The 22,009-nt window shown below is 39.6% G+C and overlaps 1 protein-coding gene across 1 annotated transcript; it reads right to left on the bottom strand.

Moving 5' to 3' along the window:
* Positions 1 to 5,049: 5,049 nt before the first annotated feature.
* LOC117659277 (vomeronasal type-2 receptor 26-like) lies at positions 5,050 to 19,780 on the bottom strand. The gene is made up of 4 exons (XM_087894443.1): positions 19,378 to 19,780; positions 16,087 to 16,941; positions 6,724 to 6,850; positions 5,050 to 6,559 (listed from the first exon to the last, which is right to left on the bottom strand). Exons 1-4 carry the CDS (start codon positions 19,681 to 19,683, stop codon positions 5,664 to 5,666), a joined length of 2,184 nt encoding a protein of 727 aa, XP_087750569.1. The 5' UTR covers positions 19,684 to 19,780; the 3' UTR covers positions 5,050 to 5,663.
* Positions 19,781 to 22,009: the final 2,229 nt, after the last annotated feature.

The following is a 22,009-nucleotide window of genomic DNA, read 5'->3' as shown; positions in this document are numbered from 1 at the left end:
TATAGGAAATAGGGAATTGCCCCAAGCATTTAACTGGCTTGTTTAAAAATATGTTACAGTTCACTCTCAGGTTATATCAAATATGTGCTATCCAATGTTAAAAAGACATATTCTTCAATGAAATTCCCATCACACCACTTCACTAATGTGATTAGCAAAAAATAAAAAATAAAAATCAGTTGGTTCATATCTTTTAATACAATTTAAAAGTTATTTAATAGCCTTTTAAGCCTATTTAAATAAAATATATTGGTTGGAATATACATGCCTTCTAATTTTGGCCACCAAAGATAACAAGGTTCTCTTCTTATAATTGTCTGTTATATTTATTTATTTATTTATTTATTTATTAAATTTATATACGCCCTATTCCTAAGGGACTCAGGGCGGTGAACAGCGAATGATAAAAATACATGTAATACAAACGTTAATAATAAAAAACCAATTAATATATACTAAACATTCTGGTCCTAGATAATTCAAGACATCCCAGTTTAAAATAAAATCAAAAAGCAATATAAAGGGAAAGTTAGGCCAGGCCGGCCTGCTGAAACAGGAATGTTTTGAGGGCACGGTGGAAAGTGCGCAGATCCGGAATCTTCTGTATCTCTGGGGGGAGCTCATTCCAGATGGTGGGTGCCCTCACAGAAAAGGCTCTCCCCCTGGGGGCCGCCAGTCGACATTGTTTGGCTGACGGCACCCTGAGAAGCCCCTCTCTATGGGAGCGTACTGGGCGATGAGAGGCTATTGGTGGCAGAAGGCGGTCTCGTAAGTACCCCGGTCCTAAGCCATGGAGCACTCTAAAGGTGGTAACTAAGACCTTGAAGCGCACCCGGAAGACCACAGGGAGCCAGTGCAGCTCGCGCAGGAGGGGAGCCACATGGGAGCGCCATGCTGCTCCCATAACTACCCGCGCGGCCGCATTCTGGACCAGCTGGAGCCTCCGGGTGCTCCTCAAGGGGAGCCCCATGTAGAGAGCATTACAGTAGTCCAGGCGTGAAGTGACGAGGGCATGAGTGACCGTTTTTAACGAGTCCCGATCCAGAAAGGGACGCAACTGGCGGATCAGGCGAACCTGATAAAAAGACCTCCCGGCCACAGCCGTCAAGTGTTCTTCTAAAGACAGCCGTGAGTCCAAGAGGACGCCTAAGTTGCGAACCCTCTCTGTGGGGGGCAATGACTCATCCCCAATAGTCAGTGATGGCACCAATTGACTATATCGGGACGTCGGAAACCACAGCCACTCGGTCTTGGATGGGTTGAGCCTGAGTCTGTTCCTCCCCATCCAGATCTGTACAGCCTCCAGGCACTGGGACATCACTTTAAGGGCATCATTGGGGTGGTCCGGGGTGGAGATGTATAGCTGAGTATCATCAGCATACTGATGATACGTCACCCCAAAACCACGGATGATCTCACCCAGCGGCTTCACATAAATGTTGAACAGAAGGGGTGAGAGAACCGACCCCTGTGGCACCCCACATACAAGAGGCCTCGGGGTCGACCTCTGCCCCCCTGTCAACACAGACTGCGACCGATCAGAGAGAAAGGAGGAGAACCACCGCAAGACGGTGCCCCCCACCCCTAACTCTTCCAACCGGTGCAGCATGATACCATGGTCGATGGTATCAAAAGCTGCTGAGAGGTCTAATAGGACCAGGATAGAGGAGCAACCCCTGTCCCGGGCCCTCCAGAGATCATCTACCAATGCGACCAATGCCGTTTCCGTGCTGTATCCAGGCCTGAAGCCCGACTGGAACGGATCTAGATAAGCCGATTCATCCAAGTACTGAGGAAGCTGTCGCGCTACCACACTCTCAACAACCTTCGCAACGAAGCGAAGGTTGGAGACTGGACGGTAATTAGCCAACACTGCTGGGTCCAGGGAAGGCTTCTTGAGGAGAGGCCTCACCACCGCCTCCTTCAAGGCGGCAGGGAAGACACCCTCTCTCAAGGAAGCATTTATAATCCCCTGGAGCCAACCTCGTGTAACCTCCCAAGAGGCCAGCACCAGCCAGGAGGGACACGGGTCCAATAAACAAGTGGTCGCGTTCAGTCTACCCAGAATCCTGTCCACGTCCTCAGGGGTCACAGGATCAAACTCATCCCAGATAACATTCTCAAGACCTGCCCCTGTCTCTCCCCCTGAGACTACCCAGTCAGAGTCCAAATTTTCCCGAATCTGAGCGATTTTGTCATACAGATATTGTACAAAGTCCTCGGCTCTACCCTCCAATATTAAGTCATCTTTAGGATTTTACATTTATCCAACTTAATATTTCATTTCATCAGGTGGCTGCAAATCTCCCTTGAAGGTAAAGACAAAGATCAGGTATTATTATTTGCATTGGACACTGTTAAAAGTGGTGTAATCCAATTTTTTTTTACTACCAGTTCTGTGGGTGTGGCTTGGTGGGCATGGTGTGGCTTGATGAGTGTGGCTTGGTGGGCGTGGCAGGGGAAGGATACTGCAAAATCTCCATTCCCTCCCCACTTCTGGGGGAAGGTTATTGCAAAATCTCCATTCCCACCCCAGTCTGGGGCCAGCCAGAGGTGGTATTTGCCGGATCTCCGAACTACTCAAATTTTCTGCTACCGGTCCTTTGAACTGCTCAAATTCCTGCTGGATTTCATACCTGCTGTTAAGCAATCAACAGATGCAGCTTAGACAGAGAAGCTGAAAAAAAGAAACCCAACAAATGTCAAACCATCTCTGAACTTTTACTAAGAAGCTGTGGATATGTCCATTTTAAAAAATTCCATTTCGTACATCCATACATAACCTCAAGAGAGCATAACCAACCTTGTATAATGCAACTGGTAGAACATAAATATAGACAAGAAGAAATATAGACACCAACTGTTTCAACCTAGGTTCTACGGCAGGACCTAGGTGAGCTTGGATAATCTTGAAAATGCTACCTGTGCTTTGTAGTTGTAGAGAAGATCATTGGACACTTACATGGCAGTGTGTAGATTGGGAAGTTTAAAATGATTCCCCCCCCTCCTAATGTAGCCCTACATTATTAGGGCTATAATGTATGCTCTAATCTATAAAATGAGAGAATGAAAGGATGTTTTAGAGCAGGGGTGTCAAACTCAAGACCCAGGGGCCAGATCTGGCCCATGGGGTGCTTAGATCTGGCCCACAGGGCTGACCAGAAGACAACAAAGGACTGGCTTGCAGTGCCTCTGTCAGCAAAAATGAAACTCAGGATGGCTGCATGCGACCCTCCTGAGCTCCGTTTTCTCTGGCAGAGGGTTGCAGGAGGCCGTCGCAGTTGAAAACAGAGCTTGGGAGCCTGTTTTCATTGGCAGAGCACTGGGCCACAACAGGCATCCCTGACATGAGTGATGTCAAGCTGGCCACACCCACTCCAGCTCCCCGAGGTCAAACACAACCCTGATGCAGCTCTCAATGAAATCGAGTTTCACACCCCTGTTTTAAAGGATTGCAAATGATTCAGAACTCATCACCAACCTTCAAATCTATTTGCAGATCTTTAACAAGGAAGATCCAGTAAGCCCAAGTAATTGCAACTGTTTTTTTCCACCCCAGGAAAATTTTGTAGTTGAATGCTTATGAGAAGAAGACTCTTCATGTTATAGGTTTCCATCCCCCTTTATTTATAAGCAGTAGGTTCATTTTATATTAAAGATATATTAGACAAATGCAGAGAAGAGCAACAAAAATGATTAGGGAAATGGAGGCTAAAACATGAAGAACAGCTGCAGGAATTAGGTATGTCTCATTTAATGAAAATAAGAATTTGAGGTCATATGACTACAGTGTTCTATTTTCTAAGTGGCTGCCTCAAAGAAGAGGGGGTCAGCCTAGTCTCCAAAGGACCTGAAGGCAGGACAGGAAGCACTGGATGGAAGGAGGGGTGAAATCCAGCAGGTTCTAACAGGTTCTGAAGAACCAGTACCGGAAATTTTGAGCAGTTTGGAAAACCGGTAATGGACATTTTGAGAAGTTCGGAGAATCGGAAAAGACCACCTCTGGCTGGCCCCAGAGTGGGGTGGAAATGGAGATTTTGCAATATCCTTCTGCCAGGAGTGAGGAGAGAATGGGGATTTTGCAGTATCCTTCCCCTGCCATACCCACCAAGCCACACCTACCAAGCCACACCACACCCACCAAACCAAACCCACAGAACCGGTAGTAAAAAAAATTGGATTTTACCACTGGATGGAAGGTATCAAGGGAAAAATCAACCTAGAACAAAGGAGAACTTTCCTGACAGAACAATTAATCATTGGAATAACTTGCCTCCAAAAATTATGGGTGTTCCAACAAAGATTTTTAAGAAAAAATTGGACAACTATTTCTCTGAAATAGTATAGTGTTTCCTGCTTGATCTGGGAGTTAGATTATAAGACCTCCAAGGTCCTTTCCAACTCTGTATTCTGTTATTTCTAATCTAGTTATATCATTCTACTTGACATATTCTTTGTACTGGGAGTTACGTTCATAATTGGGCTACAATTATAAAGACAGTAAAAATTAAACCAGTCAGAGTCACAATTTGCAACATATTTTAATGCAAAGCACATATACTTTTTACATATTCTTAATTATTGTAATTCCATATTCTGAGAACTAAATGATTAAGCTAAACATTTTTCACAACATGGCCAAAATGAATGGTCAATTTGTCAATCAATTTATCCACAATTAATATTTTAGAATATCAAGGGCTATGTTATTGCATATACCCATACCTCCAAAGAGGTACGTGGCAAGTGAAAAGTAAAAAAGAAAATTAAAAATTAATTTTTTTTAAAAAAAGTCTATGATCTAAAAATAATAATTAAAAAATACATTAAAAAGAAAAGAAAAAACAAGAAACTTAAAGGGCAGACTCGATGGACTATTAGGTCTTTTTCTCCCATAGTTTTCTATGTTCCCATAAAAGTATATTTCCCCACAACCTACTCATAGTTGTGATTCATACTGGCATGTATTGATGAAACACTTGTACCCAGTTAGAACTAAACTATGACCTGCTTTTGGATTTCACAATCTTCATTCCTATCCTCTTAATCTTTTTTTGGGGGGGGGGGGGTGTCTATCATTATTCATTTATTTATAGTGCCTACCTGCAAAGTCATGAGTTTTTCCTATGTCTTTGGTTTCCTAGATATATTATCTAACAATAAGTATAATTTTTCCATAAGCACCCTAGGAAATAATCATATGCTGGAGCAAAGCTTAATTTAGTAACCCCTATAAATTACTCTGATCTTTGGGAATGAGAATGGATTTAGTTTGAGTAATGTCAGCTGGATACATTACTTGGATCCATTAGTTGGATCCAAGAAATGTATGTTGTTGGGAAAAGGAAACAAGGGTAACTGGGTATGCAGGAGAAGGTAAATTTTGAGAATTAAAGGAAATTGAATTCTGCTGTGCTATAGATACTTTGAGAAGGCATGGCTTAGTAAAAAAAGGCTGCCATAAGAGATAACAACAGTCATGAAAGTGATCAGGACAAGAACTCAGGAACTGCTTCAATTTCTAGGTTGTATCTTAAAGACCAAAAGCAGAGAATTCAGGTTGGAGAAAATAAAGGTCCGCATTAATGTCACCTCATTATTTGGTTAGAGTAGTGGGGAAGGCTGCATTGAATCAATGAGAAAATTGAACTTCGTATTCAGGATTATTTTTTTATTAACTGTCCCTTTGTATTCAAATCAGGTCTCATAATAATGATATAGCACTTGGGGGAAAAGATGCAGCCCAGTAATCCAGCTGCTGAAGCCAAAATGGAGAAGATCTCCACAGCCACCATGTATTTCCCTTTGGTACTCAAATAGGTTGGAACAAATGATATCCAGACACTACAAAACACCAACATGCTGAAAGTGATAAATTTGGCTTCATTAAAGCTATCTGGTAACTTCCTAGCTAGGAAGGCTACTGTGAAACTGACAGAAGTCAAGACCCCCAGAAAACTAAGAACAGTATAAAACATTGTGGTTGAACCTTCATTACATTGTAGGACAATTTCTTCAGCTATAGAGTGCATGTCAGAATCTGGGAATGGGGGAGAAATTGTCAGCCACACTGTACAAATGGTAAATTGTGCCAGGGAGCAAAATAGGACAATTGAAAAAGCCAGCCTATTCCCTACCCATTTCCTCATTTTGGAACCGGGCCTGGTGGCCATGAAAGCAAGAACAACAATAGTCGTTTTTCCTAATATGCAAGAAAGGGCTACCGAGAATATGATGCCAAAAGCAGCTTGCCGCATGAAACATTTTGCTTGGTCAGGTTGCCCAATGAAGAGCAAACTGCAAAGGAATGAGAGCAGGAGAACAATGAGAAGAATGTAGGTGAGACTCCTGTTGTTGGCTTTGACAATGGGGGTGTCCCTCTGTTTAATGAAAATCCCCAGCACCAAAGCTGTGATGAAAGAAAGGAAGAGACTAACACTGGCCAGGGTGATTCCCAGTGGCTCATTGTAAGACAGGAAGGTGGTTGTTTTTAGAATACAAAGGTTTTGAGCCTTGTTTGGATATTGGTCTTCTGAACATTGAAAGCAGTCAACCGCATCTGGAAAAAACAAAACATCATGTTGAATTTCTAGAAATGCTTCTTTTATATAGGTATATCATTGGTTCGATCACCACATTAGAAGTCAGTTGTGGGAAGTTTGAAAATTAGCATTTTTAATCACAATTTAGAAGACTGAATAGTTTTGCACACACAGCTCTTACCCATCTGGTTTGAAATTTTCCCTTTTGCACATGGAGCACAATCATAACAGCAAAATGGCTTCCCTTCTATTTTCACCTTTCTGAACCCAGAATAGCAATTGTCATTGCAAACAGAAAGAGGTAGAACCTATCAAGAAGTGAAACCAGGATTTATTAAAACTCAAAAGTTTCAGAACATTCTACTTGAATGTCTTTCAAGAATTGATGGGAAAAGTAACAAAGTAAAAACAATTTCACCATTATTCCTGTCATCTTGGACATAAAGGGGAAATTGACAGAATCCCCATCCATTATCCTCCTCCTCCTCCTCTTCCTCCTCCCCCTCCCCCCATCTTCAGAGTTGGAAGGAATCTTACAAGTACAAGATGTAAAAGTACACCTTGGGTATTTTTATGGGTAGGAGAAGAAAATGTGTTTTGAACCTTACTTGAGAGCAAACAGAATAACAGAGATGAAAGGATTTTGGAGGTCTTCTAATCCAACCCCATGCTCAAACAGCAGACCCTATACTATTTCAGACAAATGAATGTCCAATTTCTTCTTAAAAGCTCCCAATGAGGGGCCATCCATAACCCCTTAAGGCAAGTTGTTGATTGTTCTCATTCAGAAAAATTCTCCTTAGTTCTAGGTTACTTCTGTCCTTGCTTAGTTTCCATCCATTGTTTCTTGTTTTGCCTTCTGGTGCTTTGGAAAATAAGTCAACCCCTTCTTCTTTGTGGCAGCCCCTCAAATATTGGAAGATTGCTATCATGTCACTAGAAGAAGAAGAAGAAGAAGAAGAAGAAGAAGAAGAAGAAGAAGAAGAAGAAGAAGAAGAAGAAGAAGAAGAAGAAGAAGAAGAAGAAGAAGAATAGCAATAGCAATAACAATAACAATAACAATAACAATAACAATAAGTTTATTGATATCGCTGTACCAGGAGATGCCAGAGTAGAAGAAAAAGAACTGGAAAATTTTTTGAAATTTTGTGACCTGACCATTAAAACTACACAGTATTTATTTCTGTTTCCTGCATTTCACTATTCCCCTGCTGATTCTTTTTTTAAGCATTCCACCACTCCACTGCTGAATACTACCCAAATAACAACAACAGGAAAAATAACAAGAACAATCATCATCATGGTAGTACAGAAGAAAAAATACAACATTGTTTCCAGAAAGCTGAACTACCCAAAGTCCCAGAGGAGATAAAAAACATGCTGAATGAAGATATTGTTGTGACTCCGACCACTGAGCCTGACCTAACAGAGGGAGAGGTCTCAGAAGGTGAAGGAGAGGATTTGGCAAGGCCTCCCTCTCCAGGCCCCTCCTCTCTGGCAATGCCTCAGGTTTCCTCCAAAGGCCAAGAGATATGCCAAGAGCAAGGCACTTTGGAGCAGCCGCAGATAGAGAGCGAGGGGGATGAGTTTTGGCTGGATCCCAGACAGCATCAGAAGGATAAGCGCACGCAGCAGAGAAAGAGGCGTGGGTGGGCCAGAGATTGAGCTGAGTCACTGGACCACATCCCACAAGGGATAAAAGGGGGTGTGTCGGCTATTCAGGCCTTGTGACAGACAAATTGAAAAGCTCGGAAGTCATATCATGTTTCTAGAACCCTGTTAGAATCTGTTTTTGGATTTCTTCAGACTGGACTTTGACAATTATTTGCTTTGAGGAATTAATTTGATATATCGGACTGAGGAGACAAAACCTCCTTTAGTGAGTAAAATCTCTTGGCAGGCAGTTCATGGTTCACTGCCAAGACTGTTATCTTAAAGGAATTCCTGGCTGTCTGTTTGTGTGTGTGCGTGCAACGGGGACAGAACAGATATAAGTATATCTGAATTAATAGAGGCAATTAAAAAACAGAAAAATAACGGAACGCCAGGGTCCGACGGATTACCATCGGAACTATATATAGAAATACAAGAGTCCTTAGGAGAAATACTAATTAAGATATATAATGCGGTATTAAAAGAAGCAAAGGCACCAGATGTTGTGACCCAGGCCCAAGTAGGTAGTTTTAGACGCAAACAGTTCAAAAATAAACATACTTTATTAGAACGGCTAAGAATTAACTCATTCTCAGCATAGTCTAAACTAAATCAAAACAATTTCTTCATAACACAATTCTTCAGTCTTATCACCAACCTTGGTCTATTGTGGCAAACTGCCAAAGGCTTTTCTTGGCAAAAGTTCAGAAGCAAAAGACGCCGACAAGAAATAAATGCAGCAAGACAAGAAACAAGTCTATCAATGTTGTTTTCTGACAAAGAGTCCAAGAGCGTTGCTGGTCTTTTAAGCCTTAAGGGAGGGGCCAATAATCTCTTGGCCCTACTCCCGAGTTGTCTTCTTTTCTTTAGCTGCTCTTGCCTTCTGGCAGCTCTTCTCATGCATGCACTAGGAAGAGGCTCCTCCTGTTCCTCTGCCTCTCTACTGTCAGCCTCTGGAGGCTCCGGAGTTCGCACCTCACTCCCCGATGGCCCTGGCCCCATCTCTGCCTCTGAAACAGAGCCCTCATCCGGGCCTTCCCCAGCCTCTAGGACTGTCTTCCTCAGCCTCCTCCCTGTCCAACTCCACTGTCAGCTCCATAGGTGCTGGTGGACAACAACACCAGCCTCATGAGCAGAGGTAAATATTACTTTGATTCCAAAGGAGAACACTGACTTAACACTTATCCAAAATTATAGACCTATATCACTGCTGAATTCGGACTACAAAATATTTATGGCAATAATGGCTGGAAGACTAAAAAGATATTTGAATAATTTTATGCACACTGACCAAAATGGTTTTTTTGCCGAAAAGGCAAATAAGAAATAATATGAGGACAATATTGGATGTGTTAGAATACTATGAAGTGCATAGTGAGACACAAGTGGCATTGATTTTTCTAGATGCACAAAAAGCTTTTGATAATGTGAATTGGGACTATATATTCAAACAGTTAAAATATATGGAATTCGGTGAAAACTTTATGAATGTGTTTAAAGCAATATACTCTAATCAAGAGGCAAGAGTAATAATAAATGGGAAGTAACACAAAATTTTGCCCCGGGAAGTGGAGGGGGTGTCTTGGCTGCTCCTGCTGCACCAGAGACAGAGGCGCAACAGGTGAGATGGTGGTTACCCCTGGAAGGCTTGGAATGGCAGTGCCTGGATCTGCTCCGAGGCCTTTAAAAGCAGCAGAAATCAGCTATCATGCTGCATAACCCCCAAGGTGGCTCCACAGAGCAGACCCACCGCCCAAGGAGCATGATCTGGGGACGGCTTTGGCCAGCCCAACCCAGACAAGGCCAGAAGGGATGAATTCCCTGACTCTGGTTCAGCCGGCCAGGGACGGGACTTTGGGCACGGTCTGCTGCGAAAGACCAGGAGCAAAGACACACACACACAACCCGTGCACACACCAGTACTGGTGAGATTTTTAGTGAGCAGGGAAGGAAGCCAGACTTGCCTTCACAGGTACAAAAGCTTCCTACAAATGGAAAAATGCAAGGAGCAAGCACGTGCTTCTTTTTGCACTTTGTCCTGGCTTTTTTTCCACTTGGAAGACTGAGAAGAGGATGAGGAAGAAGAAGAAGACGAGGGCGACGAGCCCGGGCACGTGAAGCAAGGTGTGAAAATCTTGGAGCCTTGGTAGTACAGTGATTTAAAGCACCCTGTTATTAAGACCAGATGCCTGCAATTACTGCAGGTTCGAATTTCGCCAGGCTCAAGGTTGACTAGCCTTCCATCCTTTCTAAGGTAGGTAAATTGAGGACCCAGATTATGGGGGCAATAAGGTGACTTTGTATAAATATACAAACGTATGAAGGCTATTGCTTAGCGCATTGTAAGCCGCCCTGAGTCTCCGGAGAAGGGCGGCATATAAATCAAATTAAATAAAAAAATAATAAATAAATAAATAAATCTGCAGCAGGAAGCTTGGGGTGAGTGAAAAGGGGGAGAAACTCTCTCCCCCCCCCATCATCTCCCAGACTGGGTGGCTGAGGTGCAAAGGCTGGCAATCTTCAGGGCTAGGAGGCGTTGGGTCTGGCTTGATGAGTGGGGGTCATGCTGGTTAGGTGCTGTTAACAATGCTTTAAAAAGTAAAAAAAAAGTTGGGCACACCCACCCAGTCACATGACCACCACCAAGCCACGCCCACCAAGCCACGCCCACAGAATCTAAACTATTTAGATTTCACCACTGCCTACTAGGAATTATAAAAGAGAATTATAGCAAAGAATCAACATACTTAATGCTTCATGTGATAACAGCAGCAAGATTGATTTATGCACAATACTGGAAAAAGGAAAAAATCCTCCCAGAAGAAGAAATAATAAGGAAGATTTTGACTTGTGCAGAAATGGACAGGCTGACACTAGAACTCAATAACAAGAATGAGACAGAATACTATAAAATCTGGAATAAAGTGTATTATTGGTTGGAAAGGAGAAAAGGAGTTCCAACAAAAAAGATTTAGGGTCTGTAGAATTAATACTGGATAGTATTAATAAATGTAAATAGTAAACAAATAGTAAATAGATAGTAAATGAAAACAAGGGATATGTATATAAGAACAAAGTAGCAATGTATGTTAAATAGTAATTACATTTGTTATTATGGAAAGAATATGTATGGATATGTTAAGACCAGGATGGTCACACTGTGTCCAATGTTTTTAATGTTTATTAAATAAAAAACATTTTATTAAAAAAAAACCAATCATCATCATCATCGCGACCTGGCCATCAAAACTACACGGCTATGGGTAAACAAGTAACAGTGATACCCATTGTCATCAGGGCACTTGGTACCATGTCCAAGAATTTTACAAAACACTTCAAGAAATTACAGCTTCCTGCAATAACACCAGCAGAATTGTAAAAAACTGTGCTACTCAGACCATCATATCTTTTAAGAAGGTACCTGGTTGATACCTAGGATGCTGGCAGCAATCATTAGCCCCAGTCAATGGCATTTGTGATGCATTTTTGAATGTTCAGTTGACTGAGTTTCATGTTTGATGAATAAAAGAGAATAATAATAATAATAATCTGCAGCTTCCTGCTATAACGCCAGCGGAGCAGCAAAAGACTGTGCTACTCAGAACAACATACATTTTAAGAACATACTTGGTCGATAACGTAGGATGCTGGCAGCAACCTATATCAATGCCAGTCAATAATATTTGTGATACATTTTTAAATGTTCAGTTGGCTAAGTTTCATGTTTAATGAATAAATGTAAATAATAACAACCATCCAGGCAGCCCCGATGAATGACCATTGAGGAAAGAAAGCAGAGTTTGAGGATGGGGGGGGGCATACTTGCCAGCGTAAACCAGCATACATAGGAAAGATAGCAGATGGGGGAAACCTGCGCTTTAGATATGGGGAAATGATTAGGAATAGCCTTCCCAGCACCTTAGGAAAGGCTGAGGACAATTGTATTATTTCCAGTGTAACAGGGGTGGGTTCTAATTTTTTTTACTACCGGTTCTGTGGGCGTGGCTTATTTTGTGGGTGTGGCTTGGAGGTCATGTGACTAGGTGGGCGTGGCTAGCTGGTCAGAATCATTTATGGAAGGTCCTCGCACTTACGACCAGTTCTCGCACTTACGACCCGACTCATTTGTTTGCTTCTAACACTGATCAGCTGTAGGACGGCCCTTTGAAGCCCCGCGGCAAGAGTTTAAACAGTTTTTTTCCCTCTAGTCATCAGCTGGGACTCAGGAGGCAGCAATAGATTGGGGGTGGGACCAAATAAAAGGTAAGAATAACGTGGGGGGTGGGGGGTGGGAGGCCGGCGGGGGAGAGAACCGGTTCGGTGATGTCATATCGTCACCGCTACCGGCTCAGCCGAACTGGACCGAACTGGGAGGAACCCACCACTGCAGTGTACCTAAAATGGTAGGTGGCCATTCATCTGTTGCTGAAGAAAAGAAGAATGGTGGTTCAGCCCACACTTTGATAGTAAAAGAGAAAAAAGAATGTTTTTAAAACAAATAAGAAAAAAAGTGTAACAAGTAGCTGCAGGCTTGTTTGAACATACAATTGAAAGCAACAAAGGAAAGGATGTTGAGGTTGTTTCCAAGGACTCAATAAGAAGCAAAGTGGATAATACACAGAAGACATGTAGAAGAGATTATCTCTAGGAAAGAAACCAAACCACAACTTTTTAAAAAGGGAAGAAGAATGAGGATATTTTGGTGACAAGTTTAAAAGATGGCCTTGCCAGCTATAATGCATGCCTAAGAAATGACGACATTGAGGATAAAGAAGAAAGAAAAAGATAGATAGCTGCACATGATGCAGATTTCACATTAATATCAAGAGGATCATAGATGGCAACAATAACTGTCAGGCCCAAGCAAGCAAGCAACAAGAATGTTTAGGAGGTTGGAGGCTAAAACTTATGAAGAATGGTTACAGGAATTGGGTATGTCTAGTCTAATGAAAAAGAAGGACTAGGGATGACATAATAGCAGTGTTCCAATATTTGAGGGTTCCTACAAAGACAAGGGGGTCAAACTTTTTTCCCAAGCACCAAAAGGCAAGACGAGAAACAATGGATGGAAACTAACCAAGGAGACAAGCAACCAAAAAATAAGAAGAAATATCCTAATGATGAGAGTAATCAACCAATGGCACAGCGTGCCTTCAGAAGTTGTGGGTGCTCCATCACTGGAGTTTTTCAAAAAGAGACTGGACAAGCATTTATGTGAAATTGTATAGGGTCTCCTGCTCGAGCAGGGGGTTGGACTAGAAGACCTCCAAGGTTGCTTCCAACTTTATTATTCTAAGTACTATGCTCAATAGATCAACACATGAAGAGTTTAAATTGACTAGTTCAACTTGTTCAACTAGTTCAAGTGATTGGACTAAAAGATCGCCAAGATCCCTTCCAGCTCTATTCCAATTGATTGATGGACTATCTTATGGCAAATACTATCTATAATACGGGAATCTCTCCAGACTGCTTGACTTCCCTGGGAAACATATAGATAAGGTTCCATGGAGCTTGGGAAGATGTGGGTCCTTGATGGCTTGTGACTTTGCAATGATTCAAAGCTAATTGACAATGTGTCAGAATGGTTGCGTAATTGGCAACTCCAAAATTCATCTAATAAATGTTCTGTCCTACACATTGGCAATAAAAATCAGAACACCAAGCTTGCCAGGCTCAAGGTTGACTCAGCTTTCCATCCTTTCTAAGGTAGGTAAATTGAGGACCCAGTTTGTGGGGGCAATAAACTGACTTTGTATAAAATATACAAAAGTATGAAGGCTATTGCTTAAAGCACTGTAAGCTGCCCTGAGTTTCCAGAGAAGGGTGGCATATAAATCAAATAAAAAAAAAAAACAAAAAACCACCAAATACAAGTTGGGCAGAAACGATCTCGTATTTGAATCTCATTTTGTCAAGGACCTAGGAGTACTAATCTCAAACAATCTAAGCCCCAGAGCTCACTGTAACAGCATTGTCAAAAAGGCATTAAGAGTTGTTGAGCTAATTTTGCGAAGCTTCTCCTCCGGTAACACTGTATTGCTAACTAGGGCATACAAAACCTTTGCCAGACCTATTCTTGAACACAGCTTGTCCACCTGGAACCCACACTGTATATCGGACATTAACACGATTGAGCAGGTTCAGAAGTATTTTAAAAAAAAGAGTACTTCACTCCTCTACTCACAATAGAATTCCCTATGCCACCAGGCTTGAAATTTTGGGCTTCGTGAATCTGGAACTGCACCACCTGCAGTTCGATCTAAGCATAGTACACAAAATTGTTTGCTATAATGTCTTGCCTGTCAATGACTTCTTCAACTTCAACCACAATAATACACAGGCAAACAATCGATACAAACTCAAGGTAAACTGCTTCAAACTCGATTGCAGAAAATAGAACTTCAGCAACAGAGTGGTTGCTAAAAAAGAGAAGACTAACGGGAAAATGTTATTTTTTTGTGGGGAAAATCAATGTTCAGATTAACGGGACTGTTTAACAGAAAATTGAGATATTTCTTATGTCTTGTTATTACTTTGTGAATTATATGACAGCTTTAAATATTTTAGCAACTTTCAAATATATATTTAAACTAGACAAGCTTGAAATGCCAGCAGGAATAGACAGCAGCTATAGGATTAAATTCTGCTAAAACCATAAAGATTTAATGAGGATCAGTATATTACTTTGCTTTACAGAGATGTAAGTCTTTGTATTTCAAAATCTCTGGTCATTATTTCTTCGTCTCTGGTCATTATTTCTTCGGTCTGACAACTTTAAATGTAAGATCCACTTGAATCAATAATTCTGGAAACAAGAAGGGAAGAGCCTTGGTGGCACAGCAGACTAAAGTGTGGTTAAGTAACACCAGCTGCCTGCAATTACTGCAAGTTCAAATCTCACCAGGCTCAAGGTTGACTCAGCCTTCCATCCTTTTGAGGCAAGTAAAATGAGGACCCAGATTGTGGGGGCAATAAACTGACTTTGTATAAAAAAGAACACTGCTTAGGGGGGGGGGGCGAAAGCCCTATTAAGCAGGTATATACAAAAGTATGAAGGCTATTGCTTGACGCATTGTAAGCCGCCCTGAGTCTCTGGAGAAGGGCAGCATATAAATAGAATAAATAAATAAATAAATAAATAAATAAATAAATAAATAAATAAATAAATAAATAAATAAATGGGGACGAATACACAGTTTGAAATCTGAGCAGGAAATACCTGGTTAAACATGATAGGCCAAGTGATGTCTTGTGCAGAAATGGTGAATAGCTTATCTGGAGAAGCCGCTGGGTTAATCTTTCCAACTTTGAATTTAACAAAGGTCTTGTTTGGGAATGTGACCCAGTTGATAATGTCAAATCCAGTGTCCAAATCCCCATTTTCATTAAAGGAAATTTTCTCTCCTGCAGTGTTATTGAATGACATGGTTCTCAAATAGTGATGTAACTAAAAGGAAGCAAAGCTTGGTAATTAAAAAGAAGGTGAGGGGGAGGGAAGGGAGAGGGAGAAAGAAGGGAGGGAGGGAAAGAGATCAATATCAATGGTATTAAATTATGGATAATGATTTAATACAACTGAGTTCATTAATAGAATTAGTGTTTTGTAACCTCTCATCCATGTTTCTCCCCTGCCACAGATGTTTTGAACCCGTTCCAAACAGGCACATTTTATTGCACCTTAATCATTTCCTCTATACTGTTGTGTTATTGTTGTAGCCTTTTTACCTATTCACAGTTACAAAGGTTTCTCTAGGTCTCAAAAGGATATGGAAAACGGAGTAGCAGGAGTCTTAAAATCATAGGTGTCATTGGTGTATCCATAAGAGTAGGACAGAGCACTGCATTAGAGAGAAGAACAATGGGAAATGTTCATTCAGTCTCTTATTACCTGCCATGCCTTTTGAGTCAAAAACATTTCTCCTCCAACTTTTGCTCTTGTTCTGTGTTTGGGGGAAAACATGGCTTGTAAAGCATGTGCCACAGCATAAACTGCATTGTAGGTGCTGTAACTCTGTCCAGTCATGGTGGTGTCAAACACAGACTTAGGTAGATTCTCCAACTTCTCTTCTCCAGTGCACAGCTTCCCAGCGTCTTCATCTAAATTATCTTTAGAAAAAGAGCATTCAAAAGCATCTTTCCAAAACATTCTCAATAAATGGTCTTCCACTTCTAAAGTTGGGTTTCTCATCTGAAGGAATTTATTAAATCCAGAAATCTCCTTGGAAGAAACTTCAAAACTTATAACACCATGGAAAATGTCCATAGCAATAATTTTTTGAAAGGGAACGGATGTAAACTCCATCTGGGCTGGCATTATCCAAACTTTATCTTTTCTCTCGATGGGTATATCATCAAAGTCTCCATAATAGGGCAACAATCTAAAAGTCATGGTAACTTGGTTCTCACCATATAGGATAATGACATTGGTAGTGCTGTTCATGACAGTAATGTACATTTTGCTAAAATATTTAGAGGCTTCCGCATAATCATTAGAAAATGTTTGCTGGGGCATCTCTTCTATGAACGCAAAGCAGATACTTTGTTGGGAAAACAACAGAACAGCATTTTGAATGAATCTGTCTCCACTCTCATTATGTTGGAAAATCAGCCCAATCCATGTCCACCTAAAATACAACAGCAACTGGAGAATAGCCATAATCTGTTGGTCACCATCTGGGAAAAAGCGATGGAAGAAAGCAGCTTGTATCTGGTCATCTCTCATAGGAGAAGATCCATATATCAGCTAAATGTAGAAGAAGAAAAAAAAGGAGGGGCATGATTTTCCAAAGTGAAGTATTTATTATTTTTGAAAAATCTTTGCTGTAAACATTAATGCAAACATTAATAGATATCTAATCTTGTTCATAAAAACCTGATGTTTAGAAGTAGTATAATTACAAAGCTAAAGACAGAAATGCATTAATTTGTGAGCGAGATGGCAAAATCAACAGTTTTAATTAAAGGGAACAATTGACTTAGTTTTGTTTCCACCTGGGAACCACTTCTGAATTCACACTTAAAATGGGAAAAAAATGAAACTGATTATAGTTTTTGATTATTTGATCAACTTTGTTGTTATAGAAATGGTTTGAATTAACTGGAAATGTAAAGAAAAGATTGAGGTTGTAGCTTTTTCATATACCCTACTGCGAGTAAAAAAAATCAGACCTTAAATCTAGGCAACAACTGCAGAACGAAAGGGTAGATCTAGCTTGGTGGCTGTATTTCCCAATTCAGTCAAGATATGAGAAAGATGTTAGAACATAGGGTGTAAATAAAGAATCAACAGCATTTGACAAAATGTTAATGGTGACAAATGAAAAACTGATTAATATATATATATATAATTATTTACTGAACTATAAAATGGAGGAAGAAATAGTTAAAGAAATGATGATTGCCTGGACAAAAAAATTCAGTTATAATATAGAATTAGAGAAATGGCAAAAACTTTGGGACAGAAATTACAAATTGACTATGGCCTTGGCATACAAAGAAAATCTATACAAAATGTTTTACAGGTGGCATTTACCACCTGCGAGATTGGCGAAAATGTTCAGTAACCTATCCGCCAAATGCTGGAAATGCAACCAGACCCCAGCCACCTATTACCATATGAGGTGGACATGCGGTAAAGCAAGAAAATATTCAGACCACACACATAACTGGCTGGAAATGATAACTGAACAAAATATTGAGTTTAAACCAGAAACATGCCTCTTAGGTATACTATCAGAGGATTATGATAAAGTGACCACATATTTAGTGTTACATATACTGACGGCAGCAAGGATCATATATGCTAAATACTGGAAAAATATTAACATCCCACTGGACGAGGTTTTAATTAGAAAAATTTGGGACTGTGCTGAAGTGGACAGACTAATTTTAAAAATTAAAGATAAAGAAGATTCAGAATACTATCACATGGAATAAATTTTATGAATGGATAGAGAAAAGAGGTAGAAATTAGAGAAAGTAAGATTATGAATGTTAATATTATCAATATTGAAAATAAAGAGGTAAATTGTACTGTAAATAAAGAGGTACTGTAAATGATAAAAATGTAAATCAGCTAATGTAAGAAGAAACCTAGTTTAAGTTTTTGGGTTATATTATTATTACTGCTATTATATTATTACTTTTGCTATAAGTTTGTGTGCTAATATTTACTTTCAACTTTCTTTGGCTTTGTTCTGTTTGTAAATGATACTCTGACAATGCACTGTTTTTCAAAAATGTTTATGAATAAAATTTATAAAAATGAAATTTAAAAAAATCAGAAAACACTGGTTTTTAATTTTCTTTCTACACCTTTGTTTATTTTCTTTTTCTTTCTTGATTTTTCTTGACTTTATCTTTCCTCTTCTTTACCTTTCTTGATATCAAAAGATATCTATTATATATTTTATCATATAATAGACTTTAATAAAAAACAATTAAAAGAAGAATGTTATAACCATCTCATTCAGGAAATGTTATAACCATCTCAGAATTGACTCTCCCTAATTCATTGCAGTATAAAAGAAGCTGAGGAGGGAAGCACTTTTAGGTGGGCAAGATTGATGTCAATCATTTGAGGTAATCCAGACCGTGAAACCACAATCTTGCAAGTCTGACTGCATTTCCCTCCTACCAGTTTCATCTACAAAATTACATTTAAGAAAAACAACACAAATCATTAACATGATGAATAATGTAGTGGCGACCATATGACATAGACATATGACATAGAGATATGACATGGACATAGACAAAGACATATGACATAGACATAGTACTAGACTCAATTTACTACTAAACTATTTTAGTAATATCCAAACTATTTAAAATGCTATGATTCCTTAACTTATAAGTACACTTAATAGAAATATTAATATATTTTCATCAATTCCTTTTCTCACCATGTTTTAATAATAATATTAAGTATTCATGAACTTGATTAAGCAATTCAATGTATTAGTACTTGGGAATATTTATCTTGATCTTTATATTACAGAATGATCCTCCCTCCCTCCCTCCCTCCCTCCCTCCCTCCCTTCCTTGAGTCAATTCTGAATGTTTTCTCAAATTGGTTTGGGCTCATTTTACCAGATCACTGTCTAGGCTACAGTTCTTCCTCCTATCTCTCAAAATTATTGTCACAGCCCATGATATGTATTTCAAGAGCAAATCTTACCTGGGGCATCTTGTAGACATTCAAAACATTTGCCATGAAGGGACAGATGTTAGAGTTAGGTCCTGCAATAACAGATACTGCCCAGTGCTTAGTATCACACTTATAATTGGGGATGAATCTACCCCGTGTTGAGAGGAGCTCCATTGAAGCCAAGTAGGTCCATCTCGCCATGAAATAACTGTTAGAGAGGTGCATACCCAGAGTCACGTTGAATAAAATGTGATTGTTTTCATTGATCTCCTTTACAGCAAAAACTAAGGCCAGGATATGTTGGTAGTTCTGTAGATAAAATCTACACAGATACATTACAAATCATATTTCTTCTCTTAAAGAATGTGGCATTATGTATACTTTATTTACAATTCTGCTAAATGCTAAGAAGAAAAAAAGAAGATTGCATAGTACCATGCAAGAAGAAAGCATGTAAATGCGTTAGCACTCCAAAATTTTTCACTTTGCCACAGATGGATTGAATGATAGCAATAATATATAAATTACATAACCAACACACACCCACACCCACACCCACACACACACCCCCACACACACACACACTTATACATATATACAGAGAGAGAGAGAGAGTGGGGGGGACGAGAGAGAGAAAGAGAGAGAAATTTTTCAGAGTTGTCTAAAACATTATGTTTCAATGAAAGGGAAAATGGTCTTGGACAAAACATTATTTTTTTTAAGCCAGCTGTTATGATTTCTAAAAATGATTCACTAGGAAACTGATGGATTGCTTGAAGGAACATTAATAATAACATTATGATCTACCTGTAATTCTCAGACCTACTTCTAAGTCTTGTATTTTTAGCTCTTCTGTCTTCACTTTGGATACTTTTATGGGTAGAGGAGGAAAATGTATTTTAAACCTTACTTGAGAGTAAACAGAATAACAGAGCTGAAAGGAACTTTGGAAGTCAGGAAACCCTATGCCATTTCAGACAAATGATTATCCAATCTCTTCTTAAAAACCTCCAGTGCTGGAGCATTCACAACTTCTGGAGGCAAATTGTTCTGATTAATTGTTCTCACTGTCAGGACAGTTCTCCTTAGTTCTAGGTTGCTTCTCTCCTTGATTAGTTTCCATCCATTGCTTCTTGTCCTACATTCAGATGCTTTGGAGAATAGCTTGACTCTCTCTTCTTTGTGGCAGCTCCTTTGATATTGGAACATTGTAAGATGTCCTTCTTTTCATTAAACTAGATATACCCAATTCCTACAACCGTTCTTCATATGTTCCATATAAATGATGTATGGAACTCTTTTTCTGGAATCACTTATCTAGGAAAAGTTGTACCAGTTTCATTGGGGCAGCCTTACATTTGTACTCCATACATGCTGAACAAACAAATTAAAAGTACTACATAGTGCCATTGTTCCCTAATATTCAGAAGAAAAATTAAACTGGGAAAGGTTAACATTCAATTAGCTATAAACAGTGTTTCAATAATAGAGCACTGAAAATTCATTCCACAGAAAGAAAATGAAAAAAGCCCAATATAGAATTTGAACAGAAGCACTGGGGTGAAATCTGCCTTAAACATGTGCATATGTATGTGTGTTTGTAATTTATTTGCCAGGTAAAATATATCAGTGGAAATCCATTTCTATTAGCTTAAGAATGAAGGAACCAGGAGAAATAATTTGTGCTGCAAGCAATACCACTAATTAACTCATTCCAGGCATCTTCTTAGAGAAAGATATCTGGTTTGAGACATGCTACAGCTAAAAAGGGAAAGTCTTTACATGAACACATCAAACAGTTCTTCAGATGGGTGTCTTGTGAAATCCACTCGATCAGACATCATGTAGAATTGAGAGAGTATCCCAGCTATCGTGAAATCTCCTGGCATAAAATACTTGTGCTTAATAAATTGAGGTTTCCCCACGGAACATGCTTCAGTATGAGAAATAAGGCATGAAACCCCTGGCAATAGGACTGCTATTACTGCCAGGAAAAATACCATCTTTTTCAAGAAGATTTTCATCCCCAGATATGAATCAGTGCCATCTGCAACAATGAAACATTAAAAGAAGAAGAAGAAGAAGCTCTAATTATTTAGAATAGTCCACATACATATTCTTTCTCAGATTATGACATTTCTAGCCCTCTGGTTCCACAAATAATAGCACCTTTCAGTCTTCACCTGATTTTGGGGAGTTGTCCCTTGGACATCCCTAAGGATTTGAGAAGTTGCATTACCAAGACTCTGCTGGTAATTATAGAGAAATCGATGGATGTTCAGTGAAGCTCCTTAGAGATTTTGAGTAAGGAATAGAATGATGACATCCATGGCTCAAGAACCAAAGGGCCTTAACTGACAATTATACAGGAGCTAGAAGGAAAAAAACCCAATCCCAATGAAAAAAATATCTTTAAAAAAATATTTTGCTAATTCTATGCCTTTAAAGATGGAATTCTCTGGAACAATAGAACATTGTCTCCCACCGTGATGAATTCTTGAAGCAGATTAAAAAATGACTGATCCAAAAAGCCAAAGACAAGCAGTCCCATCCTATTGTAGACTTCCACACAGACCCCTTTATTCTTTTGGGAGGGTCTTTAACTACTTTCAGTTATTGTATTTGTAGTTCAATTTTATCATGATGTTTGGTTTAAATGTCC

The sequence above is a fragment of the Pantherophis guttatus genome, chromosome 4 (genome assembly GCF_059756535.1).
Source record: "Pantherophis guttatus breed Tessera chromosome 4, ASM5975653v1, whole genome shotgun sequence".
NCBI classification, from domain to species: domain Eukaryota; kingdom Metazoa; phylum Chordata; class Lepidosauria; order Squamata; family Colubridae; genus Pantherophis; species Pantherophis guttatus.
This window is presented reverse-complemented; position numbering and strand designations above follow the sequence as displayed.